The sequence below is a fragment of the Triticum aestivum genome, chromosome 6D, assembly GCF_018294505.1.
Source record: "Triticum aestivum cultivar Chinese Spring chromosome 6D, IWGSC CS RefSeq v2.1, whole genome shotgun sequence".
NCBI classification, from domain to species: domain Eukaryota; kingdom Viridiplantae; phylum Streptophyta; class Magnoliopsida; order Poales; family Poaceae; genus Triticum; species Triticum aestivum.
In genome coordinates, this window is record NC_057811.1 from 472139710 (window position 1) to 472166222 (window position 26513).

At 46.0% G+C, this 26513-nt stretch overlaps 3 protein-coding genes, 16 non-coding genes and 2 pseudogenes across 19 annotated transcripts; 2 read left to right on the forward strand and 19 right to left on the reverse strand.

Annotated features, from left to right (window-relative positions):
• Positions 1 to 1278: 1278 nt before the first annotated feature.
• LOC123146552 (small nucleolar RNA Z103) lies at positions 1279 to 1377 on the reverse strand. Its single transcript, XR_006472803.1, has one exon. It is a non-coding gene; the product is annotated as a small nucleolar RNA Z103 (small nucleolar RNA).
• Positions 1378 to 1464: 87 nt separating this feature from the next.
• LOC123146550 (small nucleolar RNA Z103) lies at positions 1465 to 1563 on the reverse strand. Its single transcript, XR_006472801.1, has one exon. It is a non-coding gene; the product is annotated as a small nucleolar RNA Z103 (small nucleolar RNA).
• Positions 1564 to 1677: 114 nt separating this feature from the next.
• LOC123146677 (small nucleolar RNA snoR137) lies at positions 1678 to 1823 on the reverse strand. Its single transcript, XR_006472883.1, has one exon. It is a non-coding gene; the product is annotated as a small nucleolar RNA snoR137 (small nucleolar RNA).
• A 76-nt stretch (positions 1824 to 1899) lies between these two features.
• Positions 1900 to 1990, reverse strand: LOC123146554 (uncharacterized; annotated as a pseudogene).
• A 97-nt stretch (positions 1991 to 2087) lies between these two features.
• LOC123146533 (small nucleolar RNA Z223) lies at positions 2088 to 2182 on the reverse strand. Its single transcript, XR_006472786.1, has one exon. It is a non-coding gene; the product is annotated as a small nucleolar RNA Z223 (small nucleolar RNA).
• A 53-nt stretch (positions 2183 to 2235) lies between these two features.
• On the reverse strand, positions 2236 to 2320 carry LOC123146666 (small nucleolar RNA U36a). The gene has a single exon (XR_006472873.1). It is a non-coding gene; the product is annotated as a small nucleolar RNA U36a (small nucleolar RNA).
• Positions 2321 to 2400: 80 nt separating this feature from the next.
• Positions 2401 to 2484, reverse strand: LOC123146584 (small nucleolar RNA R16). Its single transcript, XR_006472823.1, has one exon. It is a non-coding gene; the product is annotated as a small nucleolar RNA R16 (small nucleolar RNA).
• A 50-nt stretch (positions 2485 to 2534) lies between these two features.
• Positions 2535 to 2623, reverse strand: LOC123146586 (uncharacterized; annotated as a pseudogene).
• Positions 2624 to 3269: 646 nt separating this feature from the next.
• Positions 3270 to 3357, reverse strand: LOC123146670 (small nucleolar RNA snoR118). The gene has a single exon (XR_006472877.1). It is a non-coding gene; the product is annotated as a small nucleolar RNA snoR118 (small nucleolar RNA).
• Positions 3358 to 3468: 111 nt separating this feature from the next.
• Positions 3469 to 3540, reverse strand: LOC123146564 (small nucleolar RNA R66). The gene has a single exon (XR_006472806.1). It is a non-coding gene; the product is annotated as a small nucleolar RNA R66 (small nucleolar RNA).
• A 213-nt stretch (positions 3541 to 3753) lies between these two features.
• On the reverse strand, positions 3754 to 3850 carry LOC123146511 (small nucleolar RNA SNORD96 family). Its single transcript, XR_006472769.1, has one exon. It is a non-coding gene; the product is annotated as a small nucleolar RNA SNORD96 family (small nucleolar RNA).
• A 101-nt stretch (positions 3851 to 3951) lies between these two features.
• On the reverse strand, positions 3952 to 4042 carry LOC123146506 (small nucleolar RNA SNORD96 family). The gene has a single exon (XR_006472765.1). It is a non-coding gene; the product is annotated as a small nucleolar RNA SNORD96 family (small nucleolar RNA).
• A 113-nt stretch (positions 4043 to 4155) lies between these two features.
• LOC123146489 (small nucleolar RNA SNORD14) lies at positions 4156 to 4275 on the reverse strand. The gene has a single exon (XR_006472752.1). It is a non-coding gene; the product is annotated as a small nucleolar RNA SNORD14 (small nucleolar RNA).
• Positions 4276 to 4318: 43 nt separating this feature from the next.
• Positions 4319 to 4439, reverse strand: LOC123146482 (small nucleolar RNA SNORD14). Its single transcript, XR_006472745.1, has one exon. It is a non-coding gene; the product is annotated as a small nucleolar RNA SNORD14 (small nucleolar RNA).
• Positions 4440 to 4544: 105 nt separating this feature from the next.
• On the reverse strand, positions 4545 to 4665 carry LOC123146486 (small nucleolar RNA SNORD14). The gene has a single exon (XR_006472749.1). It is a non-coding gene; the product is annotated as a small nucleolar RNA SNORD14 (small nucleolar RNA).
• Positions 4666 to 4703: 38 nt separating this feature from the next.
• On the reverse strand, positions 4704 to 4842 carry LOC123146665 (small nucleolar RNA snoR2/U65). Its single transcript, XR_006472872.1, has one exon. It is a non-coding gene; the product is annotated as a small nucleolar RNA snoR2/U65 (small nucleolar RNA).
• Positions 4843 to 5139: 297 nt separating this feature from the next.
• LOC123146634 (small nucleolar RNA snoR31/Z110/Z27) lies at positions 5140 to 5236 on the reverse strand. Its single transcript, XR_006472844.1, has one exon. It is a non-coding gene; the product is annotated as a small nucleolar RNA snoR31/Z110/Z27 (small nucleolar RNA).
• Positions 5237 to 5372: 136 nt separating this feature from the next.
• Positions 5373 to 5477, reverse strand: LOC123146637 (small nucleolar RNA Z107/R87). The gene has a single exon (XR_006472847.1). It is a non-coding gene; the product is annotated as a small nucleolar RNA Z107/R87 (small nucleolar RNA).
• A 249-nt stretch (positions 5478 to 5726) lies between these two features.
• LOC123146006 (40S ribosomal protein S30) lies at positions 5727 to 6289 on the reverse strand. The gene is made up of 2 exons (XM_044565569.1): positions 6154 to 6289; positions 5727 to 6067 (listed from the first exon to the last, which is right to left on the reverse strand). The coding sequence occupies exons 1-2, from the start codon at positions 6155 to 6157 to the stop codon at positions 5883 to 5885; spliced, it is 189 nt and encodes a 62-aa protein (XP_044421504.1). The 5' UTR covers positions 6158 to 6289; the 3' UTR covers positions 5727 to 5882.
• A 121-nt stretch (positions 6290 to 6410) lies between these two features.
• LOC123146005 (18S rRNA (guanine-N(7))-methyltransferase RID2) lies at positions 6411 to 9230 on the forward strand. The gene is made up of 9 exons (XM_044565567.1): positions 6411 to 6609; positions 6709 to 6784; positions 6885 to 6968; positions 7063 to 7118; positions 7612 to 7668; positions 7763 to 7812; positions 7890 to 8042; positions 8138 to 8279; positions 8834 to 9230. Exons 1-9 carry the CDS (start codon positions 6514 to 6516, stop codon positions 8999 to 9001), a joined length of 882 nt encoding a protein of 293 aa, XP_044421502.1. The 5' UTR covers positions 6411 to 6513; the 3' UTR covers positions 9002 to 9230.
• Positions 9231 to 12871: 3641 nt separating this feature from the next.
• On the forward strand, positions 12872 to 13917 carry LOC123146007 (uncharacterized). Its single transcript, XM_044565570.1, has 2 exons — positions 12872 to 13632; positions 13706 to 13917. Exons 1-2 carry the CDS (start codon positions 13128 to 13130, stop codon positions 13720 to 13722), a joined length of 522 nt encoding a protein of 173 aa, XP_044421505.1. The 5' UTR covers positions 12872 to 13127; the 3' UTR covers positions 13723 to 13917.
• Positions 13918 to 26513: the final 12596 nt, after the last annotated feature.

The following is a 26513-nucleotide window of genomic DNA, read 5'->3' on the forward strand; positions in this document are numbered from 1 at the left end:
GGCGCGAGCGGGCGCGGAGCGCGGCGCCGCGCGAGCCAGCGCGCTGGCCGGGCGGAGCAGACGGGCTGGCGCGGCCAGGGGCGACCACGGCCAGGCACTACCGGCCACGGGCGGCCATGGTGTGGCCGGTCACAGCGTCCGCATCCCAGAGGACGCGCAACCGCGTTGGGAGGCTGGGTCATGGCCAGATGACCAGGGACGCCGGTGCCCTGATTCCATCCTTTCTCTGTTGCCGATCTTGACCTCATTGCTCTCTGGAAGAAGCGTGCTGATAACGTGTTTGAGATCGAAAGGAACAAATGATGGAAGTCCCGATTCCATTGAATGATTCTCGGTATATATACGCAAGGGGAGAGGCGCGACGGTTCCCAATGCAACCGACGTACAGATTACAATGGGAGGATTATCTCTTTAACTAACCTATAATTTAATCCTAACAATAAGCCGATCTAACTGTGAAGTTTTCATTCCGGTTATAATGCCATGAAACAAAGCCATAAGACATCGCGAACCAACACCTCATCCCACTGACCTATATATCAATTAACTCTTCCACTGTTGTCAACATAGCAACGATACTCTACCGCGTAAAGGAGGATCCCTTCTTCGGCCCTGCATTCGATATGATGGCCGGAGTGGTTTTCTCACCGCAGGGTAGGCCGTACACTCGAAAACCGCTTTGCTCACCACCGGGCCCCAGTGTAAAGTATATAACGGCCAAGAGCATCACGAGGTTTGGGCGTAAACACTTTTGGTTGTGATGCAAAAATCTCACTAGATATAATTACTTCGTTCATACTTGCACAATATATTGACGTATAGATTACATTGACAGAATTTACTATTTCAACACAGAAACAAATTCACATTACCCATTACAAACAGTCTGTAGCAGAAGCCGAATAGAATGTAACACAAAATACATTCACAATAGGCTCAAACACAAAGAATTATCTATCCAATTAGATGAAATTTGGTCCTCAACGATGTTTAGCTAGGCTTGTGTAGAAGTAAAGCAGCATCAATCTATGCGACCAGTGCCCACGACAGCTTGGCCAGGAAGATCTTACCACTGACACAATTCATTCATCTATGATCGCCTCGGGATAACCTGGCCAGTGCTCATGAAGGAAAGAATGTCCAAAACCAATTTTTTATAAACACAGAACTGTATCACACGCACGATTTAAATAACACAATAAAAAGAACAATACATAAAGGTTATTGCACAAGAAAAAACAGCAAAAACAAAGCGCTCAAAGAGAGAACAAAGTTAGAATGGATCAGATTTTCTGGCTTGGAATCCTCTGATAAGGATTTCATGTGCGCACATTATAATCACAGTCAATCATTTGGGGAAAGGATCCTCACTCCAATTCAATTTACAAATCAGAGCAGAAAAACCTAAGTAAAATACCAACAGTACAAACATAGAGAGAAGAGAGGGATAGAGATTGTTGGACAATGGATCAGATTTCTGGCTTGGAATCCTCTGATAAAGAATTTCATTTGCGCACAGTATAATCATAGTCGATCAGCTGGGGAAAGGATCCTCACTTCCATCTTAACCAAAAAAGCAATCTCCGACAAAAAACTTGGCAAACCACTCCAAATTGTTTAGTTCGGCCATCACATGATGGCAACCTATCAAAAGATTCAATCTTGAGAAATATGCACATATGTGCCAGAAGACAGGTAACACGGGGCGGTTTCATAATGCCCCGTGCTGTTTAATGCTGGCCGGTGTTTCCGCTCATCTATGCTTCCCTCTACAGGATGACCAAACTGTAAACAACAGGCCATCCTTCCAGTTGTGAAGCAACAAACACAACATCTGTTCAGCAATAAAGAGAAAAAACAAAAAATCCAGTTCTGGGGGATGAACAATATGATCAATAATAATCCTCAGTTCAGGTCTCCAAATTGCTTCCGCATCGCACCTTAGTGCATCAGAAGAACGAAAGTATTTAGTTTGATCATCATCGGACAGCTTCCAACATCAGATAAACAAGCACAAAAACAAAAGAAGGAGAACTAGCATGTTTGATGAAAGTGTTTATCAACACATATAAATCTAAAAGATGTTGCAAAGGCTCAGATTTGTTTAACAGGTTTTCCAGTCATGAATTTTCAGAAGCAGAACTGGCATGTTTGCTTAAAGTGTTTATCATCACAGCCATGGTCAACCAGAACACATAAATCTAAAAGAATGACAATAGTGAGAGTTGATCTTTTTGGCTCATATTAAGAAATTCAACCATGTTTTCCCTTCTCCTTCATGAACTAATCAGAAGCGCGGGTAAGATTCAAACCACTGCCACTAATCAAAAGAAATCCATGTAAGAGCTGGGCATATGTGCAGACAAGATATAACACGATAAAAGTCATTTGAAGTTGATGGGTGACATCAGATAATAAGCGGAGTTTTGTAAACATATGAAAGATTCAGTGTTTAGCATATAATATTTAACATCATTTGCCACCCTAGGTTTGATAGTCTTGAAATGGAAAAACAAGGAAGACAAATAGAGCGCTTTGTGCATCAGATAATAAGATGAGATTAATAGTCCACACATGGAATTTTCCATTGAGAGTGTAGGATATCAGATCATCACTTGCCAGCTCGAAAATTCAAATAATTCTAAAATCTTGAGAACAATATCGGAGTAGAAAATCTTGGTTAGACCATTTGACCCAAGAGCAATGGCAAACGCTGCAAAGGGTTGGTAAGTAAACCATTTCTCTATCCGCACCTGCTATGGCCCCCTCAGAGCCGAGTGCAACTAAGAGGGACACTAGAAGCTAAGCGCAAACATGACAAGAAAAGCAGAAGAATAAAGATGGACATTTTTTCTCTCAGATGCCAACCACAAGGGAAGCACGGATGATGCAGACATATCAACATGGCATCAGTTCAGACCGCCCGTCTGCTTGTACTCTCTTCATAGAGAAAGATATAAAACCAAAAATTAACAAGAAAGATCAAAGCAAATAAAAAATGTATTAACATTGTGCCCAGATAAGAGAAAAATATCACCAAAAAACACAAACATAAAAAAAGTTGGATATGTTGTCGGACAGATCCCTCAGAGTGATAATATAGATCTCATCAATGTATGAATCAGGCCACTACTTTTTAACATCACAAGTCATCACCAGGATCCATAGACAACAATCTCCAATTAGTAAAGAAAAATCAAACAGAAACGTTACACAGAATCCTCATTTCAAATAAGAATATTTAAAGAGTTTCATAACAAATGGTTGAGCTGTCAGACAATGCTTTCTAGGCAAATGCATCTCCATCAGACTGCAGCGATGTTCACTGCTCGGAGCCCAGTGCATATCATCATCCATGACATCAAGACATATACAACCAAACAATAGCTGAGCAAAAGTGAAGGAAGAGAATCAACGAACAATGGAAATAAAATCAGTGGACAGCAACAACAGAAGATCAAATCAGTAGCCCTCAGGGATTATGCTTATGATTTTCATCAAGGAAGAAATCTCAGGTCTCAAAGATGTGCCATCACTGGACTAACAGAAATGAACTGCAGAGAACATGGCAAACTAAAAAGCCATAAAACGATAAGAATAGCATGAGCAACTTTTGGAGAATGTTATTCACCTCAGCTCACAAGTACAAATAATCAACTCAAGATCCACAAAAAGGATAGCCCATTTGAAAAATTCTAGCCCAATTAACATTTCGACATTAAATTCAGTCTCCAAAATTACAGCATAGCATGTGAACATCAGAATTGCAGATTTTCACAGCATGGCACAAAGAGTGCACCTATCAGTCCCGAAAGATGGTGTGTTTTGTTCATGGTTTTCATCATTGTCCAGTCATATTCTATAAATAGTAAACAACAAATAAAAAAACTGAAAAGTAGATGACAAATAAGTTCAGAAGTACTTAGAAAAATTACGCTAAGATGTTCAATTTGTCCTCAGAATTGCAGAATGACAGCATGGGCGCACGGCGACCAATCAGTCCCGAAAGATGGTATGATTAAAGGTTTTTCATCACCGGACAAACACAAACACAAACAAACAGGTCGACAAAACAGAACAAAAAATACTACAGAAAACCAAATTCTGACAAAATAAGACAGGAGAGGAATGCCACTAACAATGAGCTGACATTATGCCCTCAGACATCCAAGGAAGGATCTAACACCATTGGCTCTCAAGCCTGGCTGGGCAAAAGCTCTTAGGCAGCAACTGCGAATGTTTGAGAAACAAGCCTTAAACTAATCATCACCAGGCTTGCATTAACACCAAACAACTAAAGCAAACATATGACCAGCATTGCATCAGACATCCAAGGAAGGATCAAACAGCACTAGCTCTCAAGCCTGGCAGGGCGAAAGCTCTTAGGCGGCATCTGCGAATGTTCTGAGAAACAAGCCTTGATTTTATCATCATTTGCAATGCAGCAACATTTTCGATAACTACTTTAGTGATCTAAAATATATTATAGAAGTTTACAAAGGGAGGACTATATAGCTCAGTTATATTGAGCTGAAAAAATAACAAGGCTCAGACATCCAAGGAAGGAATTAGCAGCACCAGCTCTCAAGCCTGGCAAGGCAAAAGCTCTTAGGCGGCAACTGCGAATGTTTTGAGAAACAAGCCTTAAATTTATTATCATTGCCATAAAATACAAGCAAATCAACTCAACTATATTAGGTAGGCAATTTTATCACAATAATAGGCTCCGCGGACTAACAAAATGAAGTTCCAGGTTCCTATCAATGAGTGAAAACAGATTCTTGGCCCAATTATAGATCCCCTGGTCAATGCTTGTAGCTACCAGAGAAGGACCATTGGGCACAAGTTAGATTACGGTAGAAACAACTAATGAATAAAAGAGCAGCCTAAGTCAGAGAGAACCCCATGGGGACGAACATAGAATCACACAACATAAAGCAATGAAATGGGGTCTCCAACGAAGACAGACCCACAAAAGTCAAATGTTTAGTTGCAGCCAACGGAAAAAATGTTTTAAACTGACAAAAACCTCTGAAAGCGACATAAAATGCCAACTAAAAATCTGTAGTCCAGAGATAGCACAAAACTAGAAAATAAAGAGGGGTAAATATATGCAATGAGCATAATGTGGGGCAGTTTTGTATCATCAGAAAATAAATGACTTCTCATTCACAGGATAACAGCACTGTGTCAGAAGGTGTCCTAAGATTGTTTCAAGGTTTCATCACCTGATACTGGAAAAAATCAATCAAAAAAAGAGATGTTACCACAACACGGCAGAGAAGGCTCAGAAAAACACGCACAAGGATAAACGTTTATTCAAAAGAAAACCAACCGTTTTGAAAAGAAAAGAAAAAAGAGAACTACAAAGTGATGGCTCGGTTCAGCGGGATAATCGGCATACAAATCAATCTCAAGAGAGACGACCTGTGATTTGGTCTGTTCAGCTTGAATATTTGCAAATCGTCACTGCCATATGCACAAATTGGAAAAGAAGCAAATCCAAATGAAGAAACAAAGTTGAAAAGTTCTCAAATCGAGACAAAGCAACAGCAAAAAGAGCTAAGCAACTGGCAGTCACGCATTGATTCATTGTTCAGCTAACTATTCGTTCTAATCAGCACTGTAGTATACATATATAGGTATTGCAACTTATAGTCGATGAAATAGTAGAAGCAGACCGCCACAAGCATGATAATATAGGATAAATAGGCATATGGCAAATATTAACTGGACAATGCAGTGAGATTTCCATTACCAACATCACAGTCAATTACAGATACTAGATCAGGTCTTCTTCTTAGCATGCATACTGAATAAACGGATCACAGCTACTGGGAAACACGAAAAAAAAAGGAGGGCTGGCGCGAGACGACCTAGATCTACTTCTCGGAGGAGTTGGGGCCGCGCTTCTTGCCGAAGCCGACGACGGCGGTGACGAAGCGGCGGTTGTACTGGATGCGCTTGTGGGCGCGGCCGCGCGGCTGCTTCTTCTTGTCCTGCTTCGCCACCTTGGGCGTCTGGCCCCGCACCTTTCCGGCGCGAGCCAGCGATCCGTGCACCTTACCTGAAGGCAGGCACCACCGCCGCGTCAGCACCGACAACCACGACAACAGTAGAGCAGATAGGGGTCGAGGGGGGGCAGATCGTTACCCATGGCGGCTGCGGCGGTGGAGCGGCGGGCGCTTCGGCGAGGAGAACGGAGGGCGCTCGGGCGGCGGCGGCGTCGGCGGCTTCTGCTGATGGGAGGTGTGCCCTAGATGGGTGGGGGATTTTATAGAGGCGAGGGCTCCGTTGCTATGCGGGCCGTGGGCTGGCAGGCCCGTGGGAAATGGTCCGGTGTTGGGCTTGGAGATGTGGCCCGTTAGGGGCCCGTAAAAGAGGTGGGGAGTGGGAACCCCCTCCCTCCTCCTCCTCCACCCACGAGAGAACAGAACCCTCGGCGGCGGCGGCGGCGGCGGGCGAGCACGGGAGCGAGCTCAGCGGCGGCGGAGGAGATAGAGAGGGGGCGAGATGCCGCGGCCGGAGGTGCAGGCGCCGCCGGAGATATTCTACAACGAGTCGGAGGCGCGCAAGTACACCACCTCCTCCCGCATCATCGAAATCCAGGCAAGCAGCCCAAGCCCCCCTCTCGTCGTGTGTTGTGTGGGGAGCTCCGGCGGTTCGTGGTGAGGCTGACCCGGGTTATCTTCTTCTTCCTCTTCGCAGGCGAGGATCTCGGAGAGGGCGCTGGAGCTGCTCGCGCTCCCCGACGACGGCGTCCCCAAGATGCTGCTCGACATCGGTCAGCCTCTCCCTCAATCCTGTGTTGCTTTGTTCAGAATTATTATGCCCCCTTTGGAGAATCCTTGTGCTGTGTTGAATTGTGGTTGTGTGAATCGCAGGGTGCGGTTCCGGACTCAGCGGTGAGACGCTGACGGAGCACGGCCACCACTGGATCGGCTGTGATATCTCACAGTCCATGCTGGGTGAGGAGCTCACCTCGTTTCTCGCTCTTATGGGCATGTTGGTGTGTCACGAAGCTTTGTGTTTGAGAGTTTCAGTTTTGTTTTCCCCTCGCAGATGTTGCTCTGGAGCGGGAGACGGAGGGAGATCTCCTGCTCGCAGACATGGGCGAGGTAAAATGCCTGTTACGGCATTGGATTAGCCGAGAATTTTAGTTCCAGATGCTATGTTTGGGTCGTAGCTCATAAGCTTGTCTTGTGCAATTCTTCTTGTTACAGTTGAGTTTTATGTGTTATTTACTGTTAGAAGGTATCCTTGCTGATGATAATGGTGTGCATGACTTGTGTTCAACATGATCTCGACGTCAAACCTGATTGACACTGTAAAAGTATTGGCCTTCGAACCTATGTCTGGTGGGAAAATATGAGTATGAATCCAAAGAACCTGAACATTTCACATTTCATTACTGCCTTTCCTCTATAATAATTGTATGGTTGCCGAGTGGTATCTTCTATTGCGCATGCTGAACCTGAGGTCCTACGAAGATTATGAAATTACCGTGATTTCCAATTTTCGCTTCATACAACTGCATTGACCTTTTCACAGCTGTGTAACCACAGTTTGTTGTTACTTGAACTAATATGTTTATAATAACGCATATTCCAGGGCTTAGGCTTGCGCCCAGGAGTTATGGATGGTGCCATTAGTATTTCAGCAGTCCAGGTGATTCTTCAAGTTTTTGTTTTGTTTCTGCAACTAGCTTGTCGTGTTTAGTGATTTGTTCATAACTATGCCCTTTGTTGACAATGTTGTGCAGTGGTTATGCAATGCGGACAAGTCTTCTCATGAACCAAGATTGCGGTTAAAGTACGTGAAGCTATTTTGTAACGTATCCCTTGGGTTATCTGCAACCAAATCTTAACCTTGATGTGCATAATTTCCAGGGCTTTCTTTGGATCACTATATAGATGCTTAGCAAGGGGAGCAAGGGCCGTTCTACAGTTTTATGCTGATAATGTGAAACAAACCGAAATGCTCGTGTCTTTTGCCATGAAAGCTGGATTTGCTGGTGGAGTGGTTATTGACTGGCCTCATAGGTAAGGATTTCATTGCCTCAGAGCCATGGTTGTATGAACAGTCTTATGGATTTCTTGTCTGCTGTAGACTTATGTGGATGCGTTTCCTCTGACAGTTCAAAAGCAAAGAAGTCCTACCTTGTCCTCACTTGTGGTACATCTTCTATCGCATCTCTTCCAAAGGGGAAAGGTGAAGATGGTGAGATGTGCAGCAGTGATGATGACGATGATGGTGATGAGAGCAACGATGACCAAACAGTAAGCTCACTCTTAACAAGATATGTTTTCTGTTTATACATTTTGAGCTTTACTGCTTTTAATCTCTGTGTCTTATCTACTGCTTCATTCCACCTTGATCAGTGGAACTATATGTGACCCAGTTGATGTGTACACATACCAGTTGCATAAGAAATGTTGTTAAATGTTAATGACATGACCAAATAGGCCATTACTCTCTTATTGTGGTATGGAAATGTTTGTTATTTTTGTGGTGATCTTTCTACCTGTCTGTATTTTTTTCCCACTGTCATGATTCCTCAGAAAGAAAAAACTGTCTATGTATTCCCTGTGTCAGCTGCTAGCATCTTCAGTTCTACCCAATAATTTCCAGATGTTTACTTTATCTGAAAACTGTTGCTATCTTGAACGCAGTGAGCTAACTGTCTGTGCTTGATCAAGAATCAACTTGCATCATACTTATCTTATTCCGTTCCCTCACTTAATAGTCCATCGTTGATTGTCCTCCCATGTGATGAAGCCTTGGTGCTCTACTGGCAGTGATACATGATAATAATGTGATTTTTCCAATGCAGGTTGGCACATATGGACGGAACAGGTCAAACAAGAGGCAGAAGGTGAACAAGAAGAACGGCAGGGGCAAGGATTGGCTGCTGAGGAAAAAGGAGCAGATGAGGAAAAGAGGACGCGACGTCCCCGCCGACACAAAATACACAGGGCGGAAGCGGAAAACCCGCTTCTAAGTCGGTTTTGGCGGTCATTTAGTTTAGCTTGTCAGAAGCAGCAAGAGTGTTTGTGTCAGAATAGTTGACTGTATCGCGCTTCCGTTGTATACCACCGAGAGCTATTCTTAAGATATGCAGCAGTTTTGGCAAATGCTAGTAGTGTCATGTTTGCGAGGATATATGTAATGATGACATTGTTGGTTGTTTCATGTTTGCATGGATTTGTGAAAGTATGCACAATTTTGTATCTGGCAGTAATCGCGATGATATACCCTTTGTGTTATTTGGAAGCATGTGGTGTAGATGCTGAAACAAAATGGTTCGGAGATTATTTTCTTAAGCTGCGCACTAGGCGCAAAAACAAACGCAACATAAAAATTTCTGTTTTTGTGTATTGTATTGTATGCACGAGCTGTTTTTCATGGAATACGAAATCATGCATGGTATACGTCACAATCGGAGCTATGATGCCGTGTTGCGCTTGACTAAGAACTTGGCATGGACCTTCATGTGACTTTGCGCATCCTCTACAACATGGGTTGGGTCGGCACTCGCCTGCGGTGAATTCGGAGTCCTTGCTCATGGAGATGGGATTGTGATGATGCTTGCTCGAGGGAGAAGTGGTGACAATGACGTCAGTGTGCTACCTCGGTGAGGCCTCTTCTCTGTGGTATTGTGTATGGAGTATGTTGTGCGTGTCATTCTGCGGTTTGTGGCGGTCTCTGTCGGTTTTTCGTTTATTAACTGGGCAATTCTCTTCTTTTGCACCCATTTCAAGAAAGAAACGACTCAGTGTACCACGCATGCAAATTCACCTAAGCTAACCTCGTTTGTGAGAGATTCAGACCGAGACAAGTTCAACATGACGAAACTGCACTTTTGCGAGTTCATGGGATAAGGTTAGCATGCTGAAAAAATTGATGTATCCCTCATGGATTCCACTAAAATGGCAGCTCATTCAGTTAACTTGTGCATACACCGACATAAAACCAGAAATTAAGCGAGGTTTGTTTTTGCGATGAGAGTGCACAATCCAACCCCTAAATCTCTGAACTAACGAATGAAACATGACATCAACAGGAACCCCTATATCTATGCCATGTGCTTACAAAGAACACAGTATATTATCGCAAAACCATCTTTCGCTGAATAGCCTGCATCTTTTTATTTTTTTTCGATAAAACAGGTTACTGCCTACGCCCTCGATACAAAATAAGCAAACTTGCAAAAAAAAAATCAAACCAATGCAGACACGAAGCAACCAGCCATGTCATAATATCCTTGCAAACATGATAGCATTGTCGAAACTGCTGTAGCTTCATCTTCAGGTATTTGATGTGTACGCTAAAATAACCAACCAAACATGTCATCTCCTTCATCTTCACCAAGTAAGCACTGCATTGCTACTAAACTTCCTCTGGTATGTTCTTGATGTGCGCGCTATGTTACATTACCACTCACAATGATGAGAAGTTCTTGTGTTCTTGTGGAATAACAACTTGTCTATTGCTGAATGTGTTAATGGCAAGGACATTATAACATGTGGCTTTTGACTTTCATTTTCTCAGGTTTCACTTCTCTTGGATGGTAAGAAAGATTACATACTTAATCTTGTTAATTCTGCTCATACCAAAATGTTGCAGCTTCCTATATTACCTTTCGTGTAAGACCTGTTAAGATATCACTCATACTTTTCCTTTAACCTCATCATCAGCCATCTAATTGATCATATCTTGTCCAGCTTCAGCAGCACAACATCGAACATCACGGATCATCATTTACCACAATGCTAACTATTTTAATCCTCTGATATCTAATAAACTACAAGTAGTGACATCATAATATATATCATACATTGCACATAATGCACATTGCCGCCTAAAAAGAAAACCCCTTTTATGTGTTCAATTAGCTGCCCTTGCAAGAACCGAGCAGAACCGAAAACTAGTTGAATTTGTGGTGGGGCTTCCAAGTGGGTATTTATTATTTATCTTTCCCTTCTTATATATACCGAAGTATGAAATACTTCTTGTATTCGTTTGGTGCATAGCTTGCTTGGAGGGATTTTTTTTCCTGAAGGGATTTTTTTTAGGGATTTTAAGTTTTAAACACACACCCCCCCTACTGGCAATTTTCCTAAGACGCATATATCCTCCATGCTGCCCCTGTGAGCCGGCTATTGAGCTAGACACACCTCCCCCCAAAACCACCCCGGCGGCCGCCCCGCCGGGCATAGCACACACCCCTTAGCCCCACCATCTGGTCATCCCGCCGGACATACCTCCCCCCTATACCTCACCCCCAACCATCCTACCGGGCATAGCTCCCCCTACACCTCCTACGATGTAAACCTTGACCTATATCTAGTACCGCATACTAGACTCGATATCGTATACAGTACACTACTACTATCTCCTCGCATTCCTACTTGATGACACTACTGCTGAAGCCCGACCTAATAAAAACCATGAAAATTGCACCGAACTGCCGATTGGGACTAAAGATGCAAAATGTACCACACGACCCCTCTTACATGAGTGGACGCCGACGCCTTCCCCCGCGACGAGCGCATAACTCCTTCCCAGGATGTTGGAAGAATGGGAGCGTCAGCCGCTGCCTGGGTGAGTATCCTCCCGCTTCCCTCCTCCTTGTCTCCGGTTGTCGACCCGATCTCTGCGCAAATAAACTACCCTCAAACACTCCATGGTGGGCGAAGAAGGAGATGCTGTCTTGGAGGAGTGAGGGAAGGTGGAGGGAATGAGGGACCACGGCGAGCCGCCCCGCGCGTGGCTCTGAGATGGGATGTCACGGCCACTGGAAGAGAAGAATAGGAAAAACCGATGTCGACACCATGTGTTTCACCTTTCTCGCTAGGCCCGCGGATGGAAATTTTTTCCTGAACAAATCTGGAAAGAAAACAATGCCGCTGGCATGGAGTAAGCCAGGACTTCTTCCTCAAGTCCTATCATGATCGTGTACTCGACGAAAGAGCTTTACAAGCGGCATTGCTCTTCTTCACTCACGCGATATTGCTGGATCAAGGTTTTGCCCATTGTCCATGGTTCCCCACTGCTGCACCCGTGAGCCACCAATGCCCGATCACACAGATCTAGAGTTCCCCCTAAAGCTGCAAAGATTGTGGTTAGACGTATCACCTTGAAAATGCTAACAAGAAGGAAACGACACTCAAAATCACCATCATCGTCGACTCTGGTAATGACCGGAGACAAGACTTTCACCTGGATCCACCTCCCAAGCCACATACACCACACATTCGAAAGCCTACCAACGAGCCACCACAACCAAATCCAGACAGACCTAGCCCTCCCACACCTACTCCTCGCCAGGTCGCCACTCATGTAACCTCTACGAGCCTACCCTCTACCTCCGCTTGTTGATCGCACGTCGAGCGAAAACCGCTCTCCCCAAACGACATCTCGGGGCTTGTCAAAGATGACTAGGAGCTATGCGGTAGTGAGAGGAGTCGGCCTGCGCGAAAATTTGAAAGCGGTTCACCGGGTGAGATGAATTTGTCCAATGAAGTCCATGGTCTGAGTTAAAGGGGACATCGAAATTCGAGGCACACCCCCTTCGCCGGATGTACAAGTGGTGTCATCGAGGGTGGCGGCACATTTTAATCGTCACGGCCTTGCTTCCAAACGATTTCAACCAAAGCGAACATGTAGGACAAAACTAGCATGATAAAATTCCATTTTATGAGCCCGTGAACGAAAGGAGCACGCCCGACAAGTTTTGTGTCATCATTGAATTTCACTAGACATTTCATTTTTTGGGGGTTAACTACATAACGAATGGATGAATTGGTGGTGGAAAAAAAAAGACTGTCTAAAATCTCCCCAAAGCCCTAGCCCCCCGTTCCGCCCCGCCGCCGCCGTGCCGTTCCGTTCCGTCCCTTGTCGTCGCCGCCGACGACCCAATCCCCTCCCCTCCCCCCGCCCCCCAAACTCCCCCGCGGCCACCTCCGTCCCGCCCGTCCTCCTTGGGCCATCGCGCGGCGCGCTCCTGCCGTCCCCGCCCCGCCCGCGGTCTCTGGCCGCCGAGCCTCGAGGTGCGAGCTAGGTCGCCTCCGTCCGGCGACCCTCCTGCTCAATCCCACCCCACGATGCGCGCCGCCTAGATCCCCATGCTCCTGTGGCGCCGCAAATGCGTCGCCGAGTGCCGCAGGCACGCCCGGGCCCTGCCCGCGGCGCAACCATCCCCACCCGCTCGCCGCTGCCGCCGCCGCCTCTCCGTGCTCGCCGCCTGGGCGCACCAGCCGGACGACGACGCCACCTCCAGCGGCGAGGAGAGGCCCAGCTGCGCTCCCCCCGGCGAGGTTTCCTGGAGAAGGGGCTGCGCTCCTGGCGAGATTGCCCGGAGGAGGAGCTCTGCTCCGAGCCTGAGCTCTGCCGGCGTCGTCAGGACTCTCCAGCGCCTGGAGAGGAAGCCTGCCATCGCGTTCGCCTACTTCAAGGACACCGAGAGCATCGGCTTTCGCCATGACCCTGCCACCTACGCCGAGATCATCCGCGTCCTGTCACACAAGGGCCAGGGGAGGATGCTGTTTTCCTTGTTCAGTGAGATCCTCTCGCCGGCCGATGGCGGCGGCGGCGGCCCTGAGATCGTGCCGCTCATGGATCAGCTCAGAAGTACGTGCACTACTTCGTATGCTCTCTTGTTTGCGACAGACTGCTTGATCACAACATGCACCACTTGTTGCAGTGCACAGGACACAATAGGGCTGTTTGGTGACCTCTGCAGGCTTGGAATCGTCCCGGCAGTCTGGACTTGCAACATACTTCTCAAATTTGCTGCTGAGGGCGGTGACTCGGAGGTTGTTGTATCGGCTTATGATCAAATCAAGGAATTTGGATTGACTTTGGATGCTCACGCATTAGTCCTTATCACTAGGTCTCTCTTTAGAGAAAAGAAGGCAGACAAAGCATTCCAAATGTGGGTTGAGATGATTGAAATGGGGGTGAAACCAGATGTAATTGCATACTCATCATTTATAACTGGTCTGTGTGATTGCGGAAAGGTTGATTTGGCTTATGCGATTCTGCAAGAGATCAACAGAGAGGGGATTCAAGTTGAGGACATGGCTTATAACATGGTAATGGATGGGCTATGCAAGGAAATGAGACTGCAGGAGGCTGAAATGCTCTTGGAGAACAAGACCAGACAAGGGTTCACACCAGATACATATGGTTATAGCTATCTCATTCGGAGTTATGGCAAAGCGGGCAACCTACTCAAGGTGTTGGACCATTATCAAGCCATGGTATCCCATGGTTTCGAAACAAACTGCCACATTGCGAGTTATCTTCTACAATGCTTTATGAAGTTAGGCATGACATCTCAAGTTACAGAGCATTTCCAGAAACTCAGAGATTCGGGACTCCATCTAGATGGCGTGCTGTATAACATTGCTATGGATGCTTATTGCAAGGATGGTAACATGGATGAGGCGGTTAAGCTACTGAGAGAAATGAAGGCTGAGGGTCTGACACCTGACAGATTTCACTATACATGCGTGATCAAGGGTTATTGCTTGAAGGGAGATGTACCAAATGCACGTCAAGCATTTGAAGTGATGCTGAAGGCCAATGTAAAGCCAGACGTAGTTACATATAACATATTGGCCAGTGGATTTTGCAAGAATGGTCTTGTTACAGAGGTGTTTGACCTTCTAGACCATATGGCGGATCGAGGGTTAGAGCCTAATTCACTCACTTATGGTATAATAATTGATGGGTTTTGCAGAAGTGGCAACCTTAGTGAAGCAGAGGTGTTATTTAATATAGTAGAAGAGAAAGGAATCGAACGCATCGAAGTATTGTACAGTTCAATGGTTTGTGGCTATTTGCATTCAGGCTGGACAGATCATGCTTACATGCTTTTTCTTAGGGTTGCTAAGCAAGGAAAATTTGTGGATCGTTTCGCATGTTCAAAGTTGATGAATGACCTTTGTAGGGATGGAAATGCCCAGGGAGCTTCAACAGTTTGCAGCATGATGTTAGAAAATAATGTTATTCCTGATGTAATTTCATATACTAAACTCATATCAGCCTATTGTCAGACAGGAGATATGCACAATGCTCTCTTATGGTTTCATGATATGGTTCAGCGAGGACTTTCTGTTGATGTTATTGTATACACTGTACTAATGAATGGTTACTGCAAGGTTGGCCAGATGGAAGAAGCTTGCAAATTGTTTGATCAGATGACAAGTTTAGGTATTAAGCCTGACGTAATTGCATATACCATGCTACTGGATGGTCACCTAAAAGAGTACCTGCAGCGGTGCTGGCAGGGCGTTAGTAAGGAGAGAAGGATCTATGTTCTTAGAACAAAGCAGAACAGATTGCTCAGCTCTATGAAAAAAATGGAAATCGAACCTGATGTACCCTTTTACACCGTATTGATAGATGGGTACTGCAAAGCCGGTGATTTTGAGAAAGCCCGGGGAGAATTTGATGAAGTGTTGCAGAAAGGGCTGACTCCTGATCAACATGTATACACAGCTCTGATATGTGGATATTGCAGCCAGGGCGAAATAGAGAAGGCACAAGATCTTTTTGAAGAAATGGTAGACAGGGGAATAAAACCAGGTGTACTGGCCTTTTCTGTATTAAATTAGAAAACCTTGAGGGAAAGGCAGTATAAGTGACATGTATGATTTCGCTGCGGTTATATCCACTGAAATCTCGTCAGCGAGGTAATATATTTTACAAGTCATGAATTTACTGGAAGCCTGGAAAATATGATTATGACATCCATTCATGTGCTTAGTGCTTAATGTTTTGAGGTGTAATGCTCTTACATGCAGTATGTTTATATATGCTTTGCAGACATCTTCTTTATACACGCTTTGTTGTGTGCCATCTTCTTTAACTCATTGCTATTAGCAGTGTAAAGTTGATTATGAATTAGCTTCAACTGATGCAATTATGCTCTTCCTGCCAGGTTTGGGATGCGACTGCATCAGAACCCAAGTTACTTGTCTATCTGAAGTCTTACAGGAACACAGTACCTGTCCCAAGGCACTGGTCCCAAAAGAGGAAATTCTTTGCAGGTTTGTAATACATGTACCATGAATAATCTTGTTATGCATAATTTCGTAACGAGTACTTGGATGCACCTCTGAGAAATAAACTGCACAATCAGAAAATAGTGTTGTTAGTAGTGGAGTTGGTAGGCAGATGCAAACAGATCACTAGTTTCTTTGAACTCCACTTGTAAAAGTGTTGGAGCATCTCCCTCAATTAATATCTGTCATCTAACTAATACTGCATGCTTCCATGCATTGTTACAGAAGTTTGTTTTTCCCATGGGCCTGCATCTAAATGCATGTTGTATCTAAATGCGTCTCATTTTGTATTAAAAGTAACTCACTTGTAAAATAGAGCACCATGATTACAACAACCAGATACAAGCCGACCAAAAACAGACAGAAAACCAAACAAGACCAAAAAAGCTATGCAGAGCAGGAAAGAGAAACAAAACACAAGGGCCAAGGGACAGACCATGCCAGGCCCAAATTCACTTAATGCCGAGCACACTTGGGTTTTGTCCTTGCATCATTGAAAAGTGTAAGCCCATAACCGCAACTGTTCGGGCCAGCATGCATAAGCTAGTGAACTCATTACAAAGTGTCATGGCAGTGCCTGGGTGGGTGTTATTCGAAGGGGGGAGGGAACATAAAGTTGATAAGGTTTTCCCTCCCTCTTATACAGATATATAATTCTTGCAGGGATGCTGCAACTTCCTGGGAGCAAGGTCTTGGTGGTACTGTACTTGAGTGATTGCTGTAGTATGAATGCTGAAGCGTTTGATCTAGTTGATTCATGCTACGCATTCCCTTGAAAGACATTTAGGTCCATCTAGGATCTTGATCCTTGTCCTCCTTTGCTTGCGTATACAAGTATATCATTTGCCCAGGTCTTTGCAACTTTTTTATATCTTCAGAACATGAAATTACGCTTTGCTTCATATTATCTATATCTTGTCGAATAGATTTTACATCACCATGTTATTTCTTTCAGGGCAAGCAAGGTATCCGAAAACAACCATTCCAACTTCCTGATTTCATTGCTGCAAGTGGAATAGAAAAAATAGGACAGGCATCTTAATATTTTGGTCCTTTGTAGCAATGCTATGGACGGACATTGTATCTCCCTTGTCAACTTGGTAACTTTGGGAGTTTTGTTTTATTAGCACTTTAATTTTTATTCCACAAATGGGCAAGATGGACAAATTGTAAGTAGCTTTCCAAATGCATTTTCAGGCATATATCAAGAAAGAGGATAGCAAAAAGTTGAAGCAGAAGCAGCGGGGGCATATGCAGCCAAAAATGGGCAAGATGGATATAGATTATCAGGTCAGTTAATTCCTGTTGAGGCCAATCTGAGTTGCACATAGAAGCACATGCCATATATATCTGTGTTCTCCATAATGGGCAAGATGGATACAGAGCACTATTTATTTTCCAGCTGATTTTACTTAGGTGTTGAATAACACATGCCTGAGTTTTCTCCTTGTGATATACTCCCTCCGTCCGGAAATACTTCTCATCAAAATGGATAAAAGGGGGTGTATCTAGATGTATTTTAGTTCTAGATACATCTCTTTTTATCCATTTTGATGACAAGTATTTTCGGACGGAGGGAGTACTTCTCTACATGCATATCTGGTTTGCCAGGTGTTCTATCACCTGCCACTTAGGCACTAATACTGCTGATGTACACGTGTAAATATCATAGCTGATAAGTACGATGTGTTTCTTCTGTATGTTCAAATTTTAGACATGAGTTAACTTCTGAATGTGCAGGAAAGCAAGCCTCACCGTAATTTTGTTGTGTGCAGGTTTTACACGGAAACCAAAATTGACTAGTCATGGTGACCTTTACTATGAAGGAAAGAGTTTGAGGTACTTCTTTTGCTTCGCTCTCTTCTTAATGTCAGGAACAGAGATAACTGATAATTGTTTGGAACATCCATATGGCTCACCGAGCATAATACATGTATGAACTCAACAGGCCAAACTTAGGAAAATGAAGCCAGGTATGCTGTCCCGAGAACTTAAAAGAAGCTCTTGGTATGCCAGAAGGTGCACCGCCTCCATGGCTTATAAACATGCAGGTATTGTTCTTTTTAAGAAGAGAAAAACTCCAGGCAGCTGGTCTTCTGGTCGACTGATCTCTTGTTATTGGCCAGCTATCAACTGACATCAAATAATTTTGGCCGAGATATGGTCCTCCTCCCGCTTATCCTTCACTGCTTTAAGGCTGAAATTTTGGGATACACGGAACCTTAAAGCCCCTGTCTCCAACAAAACCTCTCAATCAACAGCACAACCTTTGGTAAGCAAGCAGCGCAATTACAACAGAATATTTCTGTATTTCTGTTTTAAGGCTGACTGATCCTTTCATTCAGGAGGGGGTGACACATGGGATCTCTTGCTTGTCTCAGGAGTCATATGGTGCTTATATTGCTGCGTCATGCATGGATCACAGGTGAGCATAACATTTGTCCACTATACAGAACTGCAAAAAAGTGATGTCACTGGAGGGGATGCTTCTGACTTCATAAGCTTTCCACTTCCAGGATCTATCTGTATAGTACTCTCCACATGGACAAGGGTCCAATAAAGACTTACACTGGCAGCAAAATTGAGTCTTTCTTTGTCAAACAAGGTGAGTGGTCAACTGGTTTAGCCTTCTCTTCCAACTGTATATTCTTAGTTTCTTTCATGTGTTTTATTTAACACATGCTTTGGTGCTTGAATGCAGTCTGCTATTAGTCCTGATGGGACTCATATTTTAGGTGGCTCGAGCGATGGCAATGTGTACCTGTGGCAGGTATTTGTTGCATTCCTATTACCTTTTCTTTTACATTTCATACACTGTATTCATGCTAAATTGCTAATTTCTTTTCAGTTATGCAGGTGGACCAACCTGAAAGTGGCCCTATAGTTCTGAAAGGCCACGAGGGTGAAGCCACTTCAGTTGACTGGTATGATCTATCATCAAGAATGGTTTCATTACTTGTCGTCTTACTGTCACTATAATGCTCATGTTGCAATGCGAATTTCACAATTTCAGATGTGCTTTGGAGGTTGGAAAGATAGTATCATCATCTGATGATTCCACGGTTAGTCTTGTACTCTTGTTAAAAGTTAACAAGTTTCATGTTAATCTTGCCTTGTCAGACGCTACAACAAAATGGACCCACTCATCTCACTATGACTAGGGGCATCTATAGTATTTGTTGGTATCTAATGTACAAATGGAAAGAACATGAGTTTGGTTAGAAACTTTAAACTGCTGCTGACATGTTGCTATGTGCAACAGGTTCGTGTATGGAATACCAAGAAATTGACTGCATCAACATAAGTTCCCCAACAGTCATCCGTAAGAGAGTAACTGCTCCAAACATTGACTGCCCAAGATCGGCTAACTTTGGAAAATCCCTGTCTTGCCGATGTGTCATATGCTGATGATTGGTCTGATGAAGTGCCATTGAACATGATATATTTTGTTAAAACCATCTGCCTTTTATCTTTGTATTATTTCCTCATTGAGCTCGTTAGGTTGTGATTCTTGAGGAAATCTTTGTTATTAGTCTAACAAAATTAAAGAGATCTCTGTGAGATTTCCCTAGTGCATTGTGTAAATAAAGATTGATCTAGCAAAACTGTATGATGTTGACAATTATCTCTTGGAACATGAGAGTAATAAAGGAATTTGGACTTGTGGTTGGTTCCTGGAACGCCTTCCATGAGTTAAAAGTAGCTGCTTTATATATAAGTTATGCCTTTGTCACCTTCCAATGTTGTGTAGTGTTGAGTTTGAAAAACGAGGGCTGTCGCATGCTCACGCCCTGTTCTTGTTAAAGGGAGATCATGCGAAGGTTAGTTCAGTTCTATGATAAATTTCCATGAGCTCAAGATATTCTTATAATTAGGTGTCCGTATTGTGCTACTTGGAAATCTTGGCCAAGCGTGCAATAGAACTTGACTGATCGTTAAGGAACTTGCTGACTGTTTCATTCAGTATGTTATTATGGTGGGTTCTCATATAGGAGAGCATGTTTATATACCTAGAATAGGATTGATGGAAAAGAAAACCAATTGCCATTCAGCCTGAAAAGACGGCCGTTTTTTGTCTGATTGTGTTATGCTATGACAGTAAGTATGAGCCAGGTCAGGCCTTATACTTGAAAAGTCATATGTTTACCCATGGACGGTTTTATGTTCCTGTTGTCCCGAGTCATGTCGAGAAGATCCTTGAAATTACTCGTCGAAGATAAAGATGGGAGACGTGCATCTGAGACTGCATCGTCTACTCTGAGGTTTATGCCTCAGCTGTTTCCTCTTGAACTTTGTCGCCATAGCCCATGGCCACCATCTTAGTGCTGTTTCCACCACTAAGGCTGTTAGTGCCTTAGAGCATCTCCAGCCGTTGCCTCCCCAGGACGCATAAAAATCGTCCCCTGAGGGCGAGCTGGCGATACAATCGGCGCTGGGGACGGTTTTGCGCCCAGCCCACTTTTCAGCCCCCTTTTGGCAAATAACGGGCCCATATGGGCGAGAATAGGCCCATATTCGGCGTGGTTCGCCGTGGCTCGGCGTTGAATTATGAACATAAATATTTTTTTATCACATAGTTCATCACAGAAAAATCAAATAATTCAACACAATAGTACAACTACAAATTATATAGTTTAACAAATAAAAACTCATATTTCATCACACGTCGCGCCCGGCGTCGCCCTTGAGCCTCCATAGGTGCTCCACCAGATCATGCTGCAGCTGATGATGCACATTGTGGGTCTCGGATCTTGTTAAGGATATAAACCTTAGAGTCACCCGCCAGGAGGGGCCGGGTTACTCTAATGATCATTGCCCGAAGCCCGGCGCCAAGCGTGAAGACGGTGGGCCAAAGATGGGCTTAAGACCCGGATATGGCTTAAAGCCCGTAGTTGCAATTATTATTATGGTAGAACTTGTAGTGTAAGGCAAGAATAGTTGAGAGTCCGAGCCGGACACTCTTATGAGTCGGCCGGGACTCTGAGAGCTGCAGGGCGTCAGCCTCCCTATATAAAGGGACGACCCGGCAGCGGTTTAGGAACAAGAACAATCTCCTCAAGAGTCGGGCATAGCAGTTTAGCTCCCCGGTGATTGTAACCCTAATCAATACCACCCCAAACTGGACGTAGGCTTTTACCTTCACCGTAAGGGGCCGAACCAGTATAAACCCTCGTGTTCCTTGTCCCGCATTAACCCCTTCAAGCTTCCTAGCTGCGATGGCTCCACGACTAAGTCCTAGCTCGAGGACATCTGCCGTGACAATTCCACGACAGTTGGCGCCCACCGTGGGGCCAGCGCACGGTGGATTTGAGTTCTTGAAGGGCAGCTTCGAAGAGCTCAAGGGATACGCTGTGGGCCGGATGACCAAGAGTCGTCGCGGCAAGCTCTACATCGACGATGCAAACTGGGGTCCCGACGCCGGCTCAATTGAGTACGGGTACCGGGTCCCCTTCGGCGGAATTCATGTTTTCATTGGCAAGATTGGTGAGCCGGGCCCTGAGCCGGATCTCTGCGCCGATCTCATCGAGACGACTCAGCGTGCACGACCCGCCCGGGCCCGGCCTGCCTTAAGGCGCGCGTTTGTGGATGTATCCACGGAGGGCCCTCTGATCTATCTGGGTCTGGTGATGAGGCGGCCGCCGGCTCTGACGGCGAGTCGGCCACCGATGAGTCAAACTCGTTGTATCAACTTCAAGATGGCAGGCTCATGGGTTGTTCCGATGGTGACAGTATTCCGGACCCGTTTGAGTCGCCAAGTCAGGTTGGAGTCTTTATGGCTGGCGCGCAGCCTGTTCAGAACCCCGCTGCTGGAGCGGGAAACCCGGTGCCTTCTCCGGCTCAGGTGCTGATGGATCTCACAGACAAGATGACGGCCCTGTTAACCGCCACGGTTGACCCGGCGGATCAAGCTCAGCATGATGCGGAGGTGGCACAGTTAAAATTGGATCTAGTGAAAGCTAAGGAGGAGCTTGCAGCGGAAGGGATCAGGATGGCTGCAGAGAGGGCGGCTCTCGATGCCCAAACTCAGCTGATCCAGGCGCAGTCCTTCCAACTCACGATGGATCAGAACGCGTCCAATGAGGTCATGAGAAGGAGGCATCAAAAGACCCAATCTCGACTCCCTCCGGTTTACGATCCACGCAACCTCTTCAACACGCCAGGTGCAGGGTCTAGTAACCCGCCAGGAGTCACAAGTGCCCGAGCAGAAGCCGGATAACACATATTGGACTATCCATTTTGACGGGTCCAGGCAGTTGGAGGGCTCGGGGGCTGGAGTTGTATTGGCTTCCCCTAAAGGTGACAAGTTCCATTATGTGCTACGGTTGATGTTTCCTTGCACTAACAATGCGGCTGAGTACGAGGCCTTGCTCCATGGTCTCCGGATGGCTAAGGAGATGAGCTTGAGCCGGGTAAGGTGTTTCGGTGATTCAGACTTGGTGGCTCAACAAGTATCGGGCAAGTGGGACTCTAAGGACCCTCTCATGGCGGCTTATCGCCGCGAGGTTGATGCCATTGCTGGACACTTTCAGGGTTACCAAGTGGAACACATCGATCGCAGGAAGAACGAGGCGGCGGATGCTTTAAGCCGGCTGGGCTCTCAGCGAAAACCGGTGCCGCCTAACACTTTCCTGGACGTCCTGTATAGCCCTTCTGTTAAGTTGCCTACAGAGGAAGACTTGGCTGTCCCTGACCCGGAGGCGCGACTGGTGGCGGCTCTCCATATCATACCAGACTGGACAATGCCATATCTGGCTTACATGACCCGGGGCGAGTTGCCTGAGGATGAAACTTTGGCCAGGCAAATAACCCGGCGGGCTAAGTCAATGATTGTTATCGACAGTGAGTTGCATCATCGCAGTGTTACAGGGGCGTTTCAGCGTTGTGTCTCCCCTGAGGAATGCCAAGAAATCTTGCGTGAGGTCCATGAAGGGGATTGTGGCCATCACGCCGGCTCAAAGTCTCTTGTGGCCAAGGCTTTTCGCCATGGTTTTTATTGGCTGACGGCTCATGCTGATGCAGAGGACTTGGTCAGTAAATGTGATGGTTGCCAGAGGTTCTCACGACGGGCTCATGTGCTGGCTCAGGAGCTGAGGATGATCCCAATCACTTGGCCCTTTACGGTCTGGGGGCTTGATATGGTTGGGCCTTTTAAAAGGTCCAAGGATAAGAAGACCCACCTCTTGGTGGCAGTTGACAAATTCACAAAGTGGGTGGAAGCTGAGCCAGTTAGCAGGTGCGATGCAGCCACGGCGGTTCAATTTATGAAAAAGGTGATTTTCCGCTTTGGTTTTCCGCACAACATTATAACTGACAATGTCACCAATCTCTTCAAAGGCGCCATGGAAGAGTTTTGTCAACGAGAGCATATCCGACTTGATGTTTCCTCAGTGGCTCATCCTCAATCCAATGGTCAAGCTGAGAGAGCTAATCAGGAGATTCTGAAGGGTGTCAAGCCCCGGCTTTTGGTCCCTTTGCAACGGACGCCGGGTTGTTGGGTGGAGGAGTTGCCCTCCGTGTTATGGAGCATCAACACTACTCCTAACAGGTCTACAGGCTTCACTCCTTTCTTTATGGTTTATGGGGCAGAAGCAGTCCTCCCCAGTGATATCCGTCATGACTCACCTCGAGTGGCGGCTTATGTTGAGACGGATAATGAACAGGCGCGCCAAGATGCTCTTGACTTGTTGGACGAACAGCGTGATGTGGCAGCAGCCCGTTCAGCGATTTACCAACAAGACCTGCGCCGTTATCATAGCCGCCGGGTTAAATCCCGGGTCTTCCAGGAAGGCGATCTCGTGCTCCGGCTCATCCAGGATCAAACAGATGCACACAAGTTATCCCCGCCTTGGGAAGGGCCCTTTGTGGTCAGCAAGAACTTGCACAACGGGTCATACTACCTCATTGATATTCGGGAGCACAAAGATTCACGTAAGTCGGAGGAAGAGACCCGTCGGCCGTGGAACATAGCTTAGCTTCGGCCTTACTACACTTGAGCCACCGGCTCTCGTGGTGTACATATTTCTCTCAGCCATGTATATATTATGATAAGCAATAAAGCAGGACCTCTGTCCTTTTTTCTCCTCCAAATATGCACGTGTTGTTTTCATTGCAAGATTACATGATGACTTAAAGGAGGATCCGGCTTATGATCGTATTCGAATTCAGCCGTAAGCAGTAAGGTCACTTGGGGGCTTCCTGTTCAAACATGGGTCGTATTCGAACCAAAGAGAACATAGCTGTCGATACCCATTTGATTGGCAAAGTGCCGAGCTCATTGGGAGGTTACCTTTGGTCATATTTGAATCATAGTGTAGCCCCTCTGAGAACCGACGTGGATCGTATTCGAATCAGCGTCGTTAAACAATTCTTAAAATCACTTGGGGGCTTCCTGTTCAAATATGGGTCGTATTCGAACCAAAGAGAACATAGCTGTCGATACCCTCTTGATTGGCATCGCCATACCCACTGGGGGCTATATGATCGTATACGAATCTTAGCATAACCCCTTTGGGCCGGGTCTCTAGTCGTATCCGAACCGGAAGCCCCTACGTTCTTCTGCTTTATAACAAGTTTCTTCTGATTATTTCTAAGTGTGTACGACCGGGTTTCACCTTGCCGGCTTCACTTGGGTTTACAGTATTGCTGAACACAATGGGTGTTATAAGACAGGTAAACCGGAGTTGCGGTACCAACCTTCTTATCCGGGTTATCTAAACCGGAAGTATGCTTGTCGGCCGGCGGTAAGCCGCCTCGAGACTTGTGATTTGCCCTTCTATGCAGGATAATTACAGGCACCTCTTTTGAGGTTAAGAAAAACAAATGATTGATTATGACCCGGAGAAATATCAAAGAGACAACTTCAAAAGACTTTAGTATTCAATACGTGCACGATGGCACGGCAGAGATAAACTGTTGCACCTACTCTATTACAAAATTCATCAAGTCTAAAAGGGTGGAGCACTGTTTGGTGAATTGCCAGCCGAGTTATGATGCTTGCTGAGTTGAAGTCTCCGGCTCGTTCCTATCCTCTCCTCCGGCTGATCCCAAGACTTGGAAGGTTGATGACTTCCAGTCGATGCCGCTGAGAGCTTCGAATTGGGCTTCCTCGTCAATTAACCCGGCCGGGTCAATCTCCGGGGCGAAAGTGTGCTGACGAGCCGGCGGGATCAAGTTGAGGGCTTCATAGCGAGGGGTTAGAATCCTCTGATTCTCCGCATTGTAACCCGGCTGGTACTTGGTTAGATCTGTGTCGTTCCCGATAAGGGTGGCCACCGGGCGTACAACCTTCACGCAAGCTGCGAAATCCTTCTGATCGAAAGCTGAGCCGTCTTCCTTCAGGCTTGGATAGCCAAGGGCGATGTCCGCCGGGTCTAACTCCGGCAGGAATGCCTTGGCCCGGCTCAGCGCAGCGATCGCTCCGGCTCTCGTAGAGGCCCGTCGCAGCTCTTGGATCCGCTGAGGCAGAACGGCGAGCCGGCGCAGGACTTCTGCCAGGTGAGTCGGCACCTCGTTGGATAGGGCCACCACAGCTAAGGCACGCTGTGACCCGGTGTAGAGCTGCTCCACCAGGGTATACACGGCCTTCAGCTTGGTGACCACGCTCTGGTTGAGGTTGGCACTTCTGGGACCTGTTTAACAGAATCAGACAAGCCGGCGACAAGGATGAATTATGAGATATAAACATTTTAAACTTGATGAAAGCCGGCGAGGCGACTTACCGAAGATGGCGGCCACCATCTGGGAAACCTGGCGCTTTAGGCCGGAGAGCTCGGCGGTCTTTTCGGAGAGAGTCTTCTCCGCCTGTTCAGCCCGGGTTACCAAGGCGGCCTTCTCTTCGGCCCATGCCTTCCGCTCAGCATCAAACTCCGTCTTCAGCTTTTCTTGCGCGGCGATGCTGGACACGAACTTGGCGTTTGCCTTCCGGGTCTCCATCTCTTGCATCTTCAGCCGGCTCTTGACATCGGTAAGGTCAGCCTCAAGCTTCTTGCCAGCAGCCTGTATAAAATTCCGGGTCATGACATGAACAGTTACTATATAAGTCCCAAGCGTTTTCCAAGCAAAGACACTTGGCACTTGGGGGCTAATGCGTATTGAATGTGTCTATCTACAAACTGCCGGTTCAATTGAGTAAGCCGGAACCTAAGTCTACCACATATTTAATCATAAGTCGCCGACTTGGGGGCTAGCATGATAAAGGTAACTATGCAGTAAGTAAGAGGATAGCAGAAGGATACCTCGGATTTTTGCTGGATCAGGTTCACCATGGCAACCTCTGCGTCCCGGCTCTTGTGCACTTGGCTGATGTAGCCAGAGACGAGCTCTCCAATGCTCAGGTTGGTGTGGTCGGAGAGGTCCAGGTTCACCCGGTGGGGCTGCAGCAACTCCCCCTTAGCGGAGCACTTAGCCAGTGCGGTAGGTCTCCCCGGCTCAACAAATGCC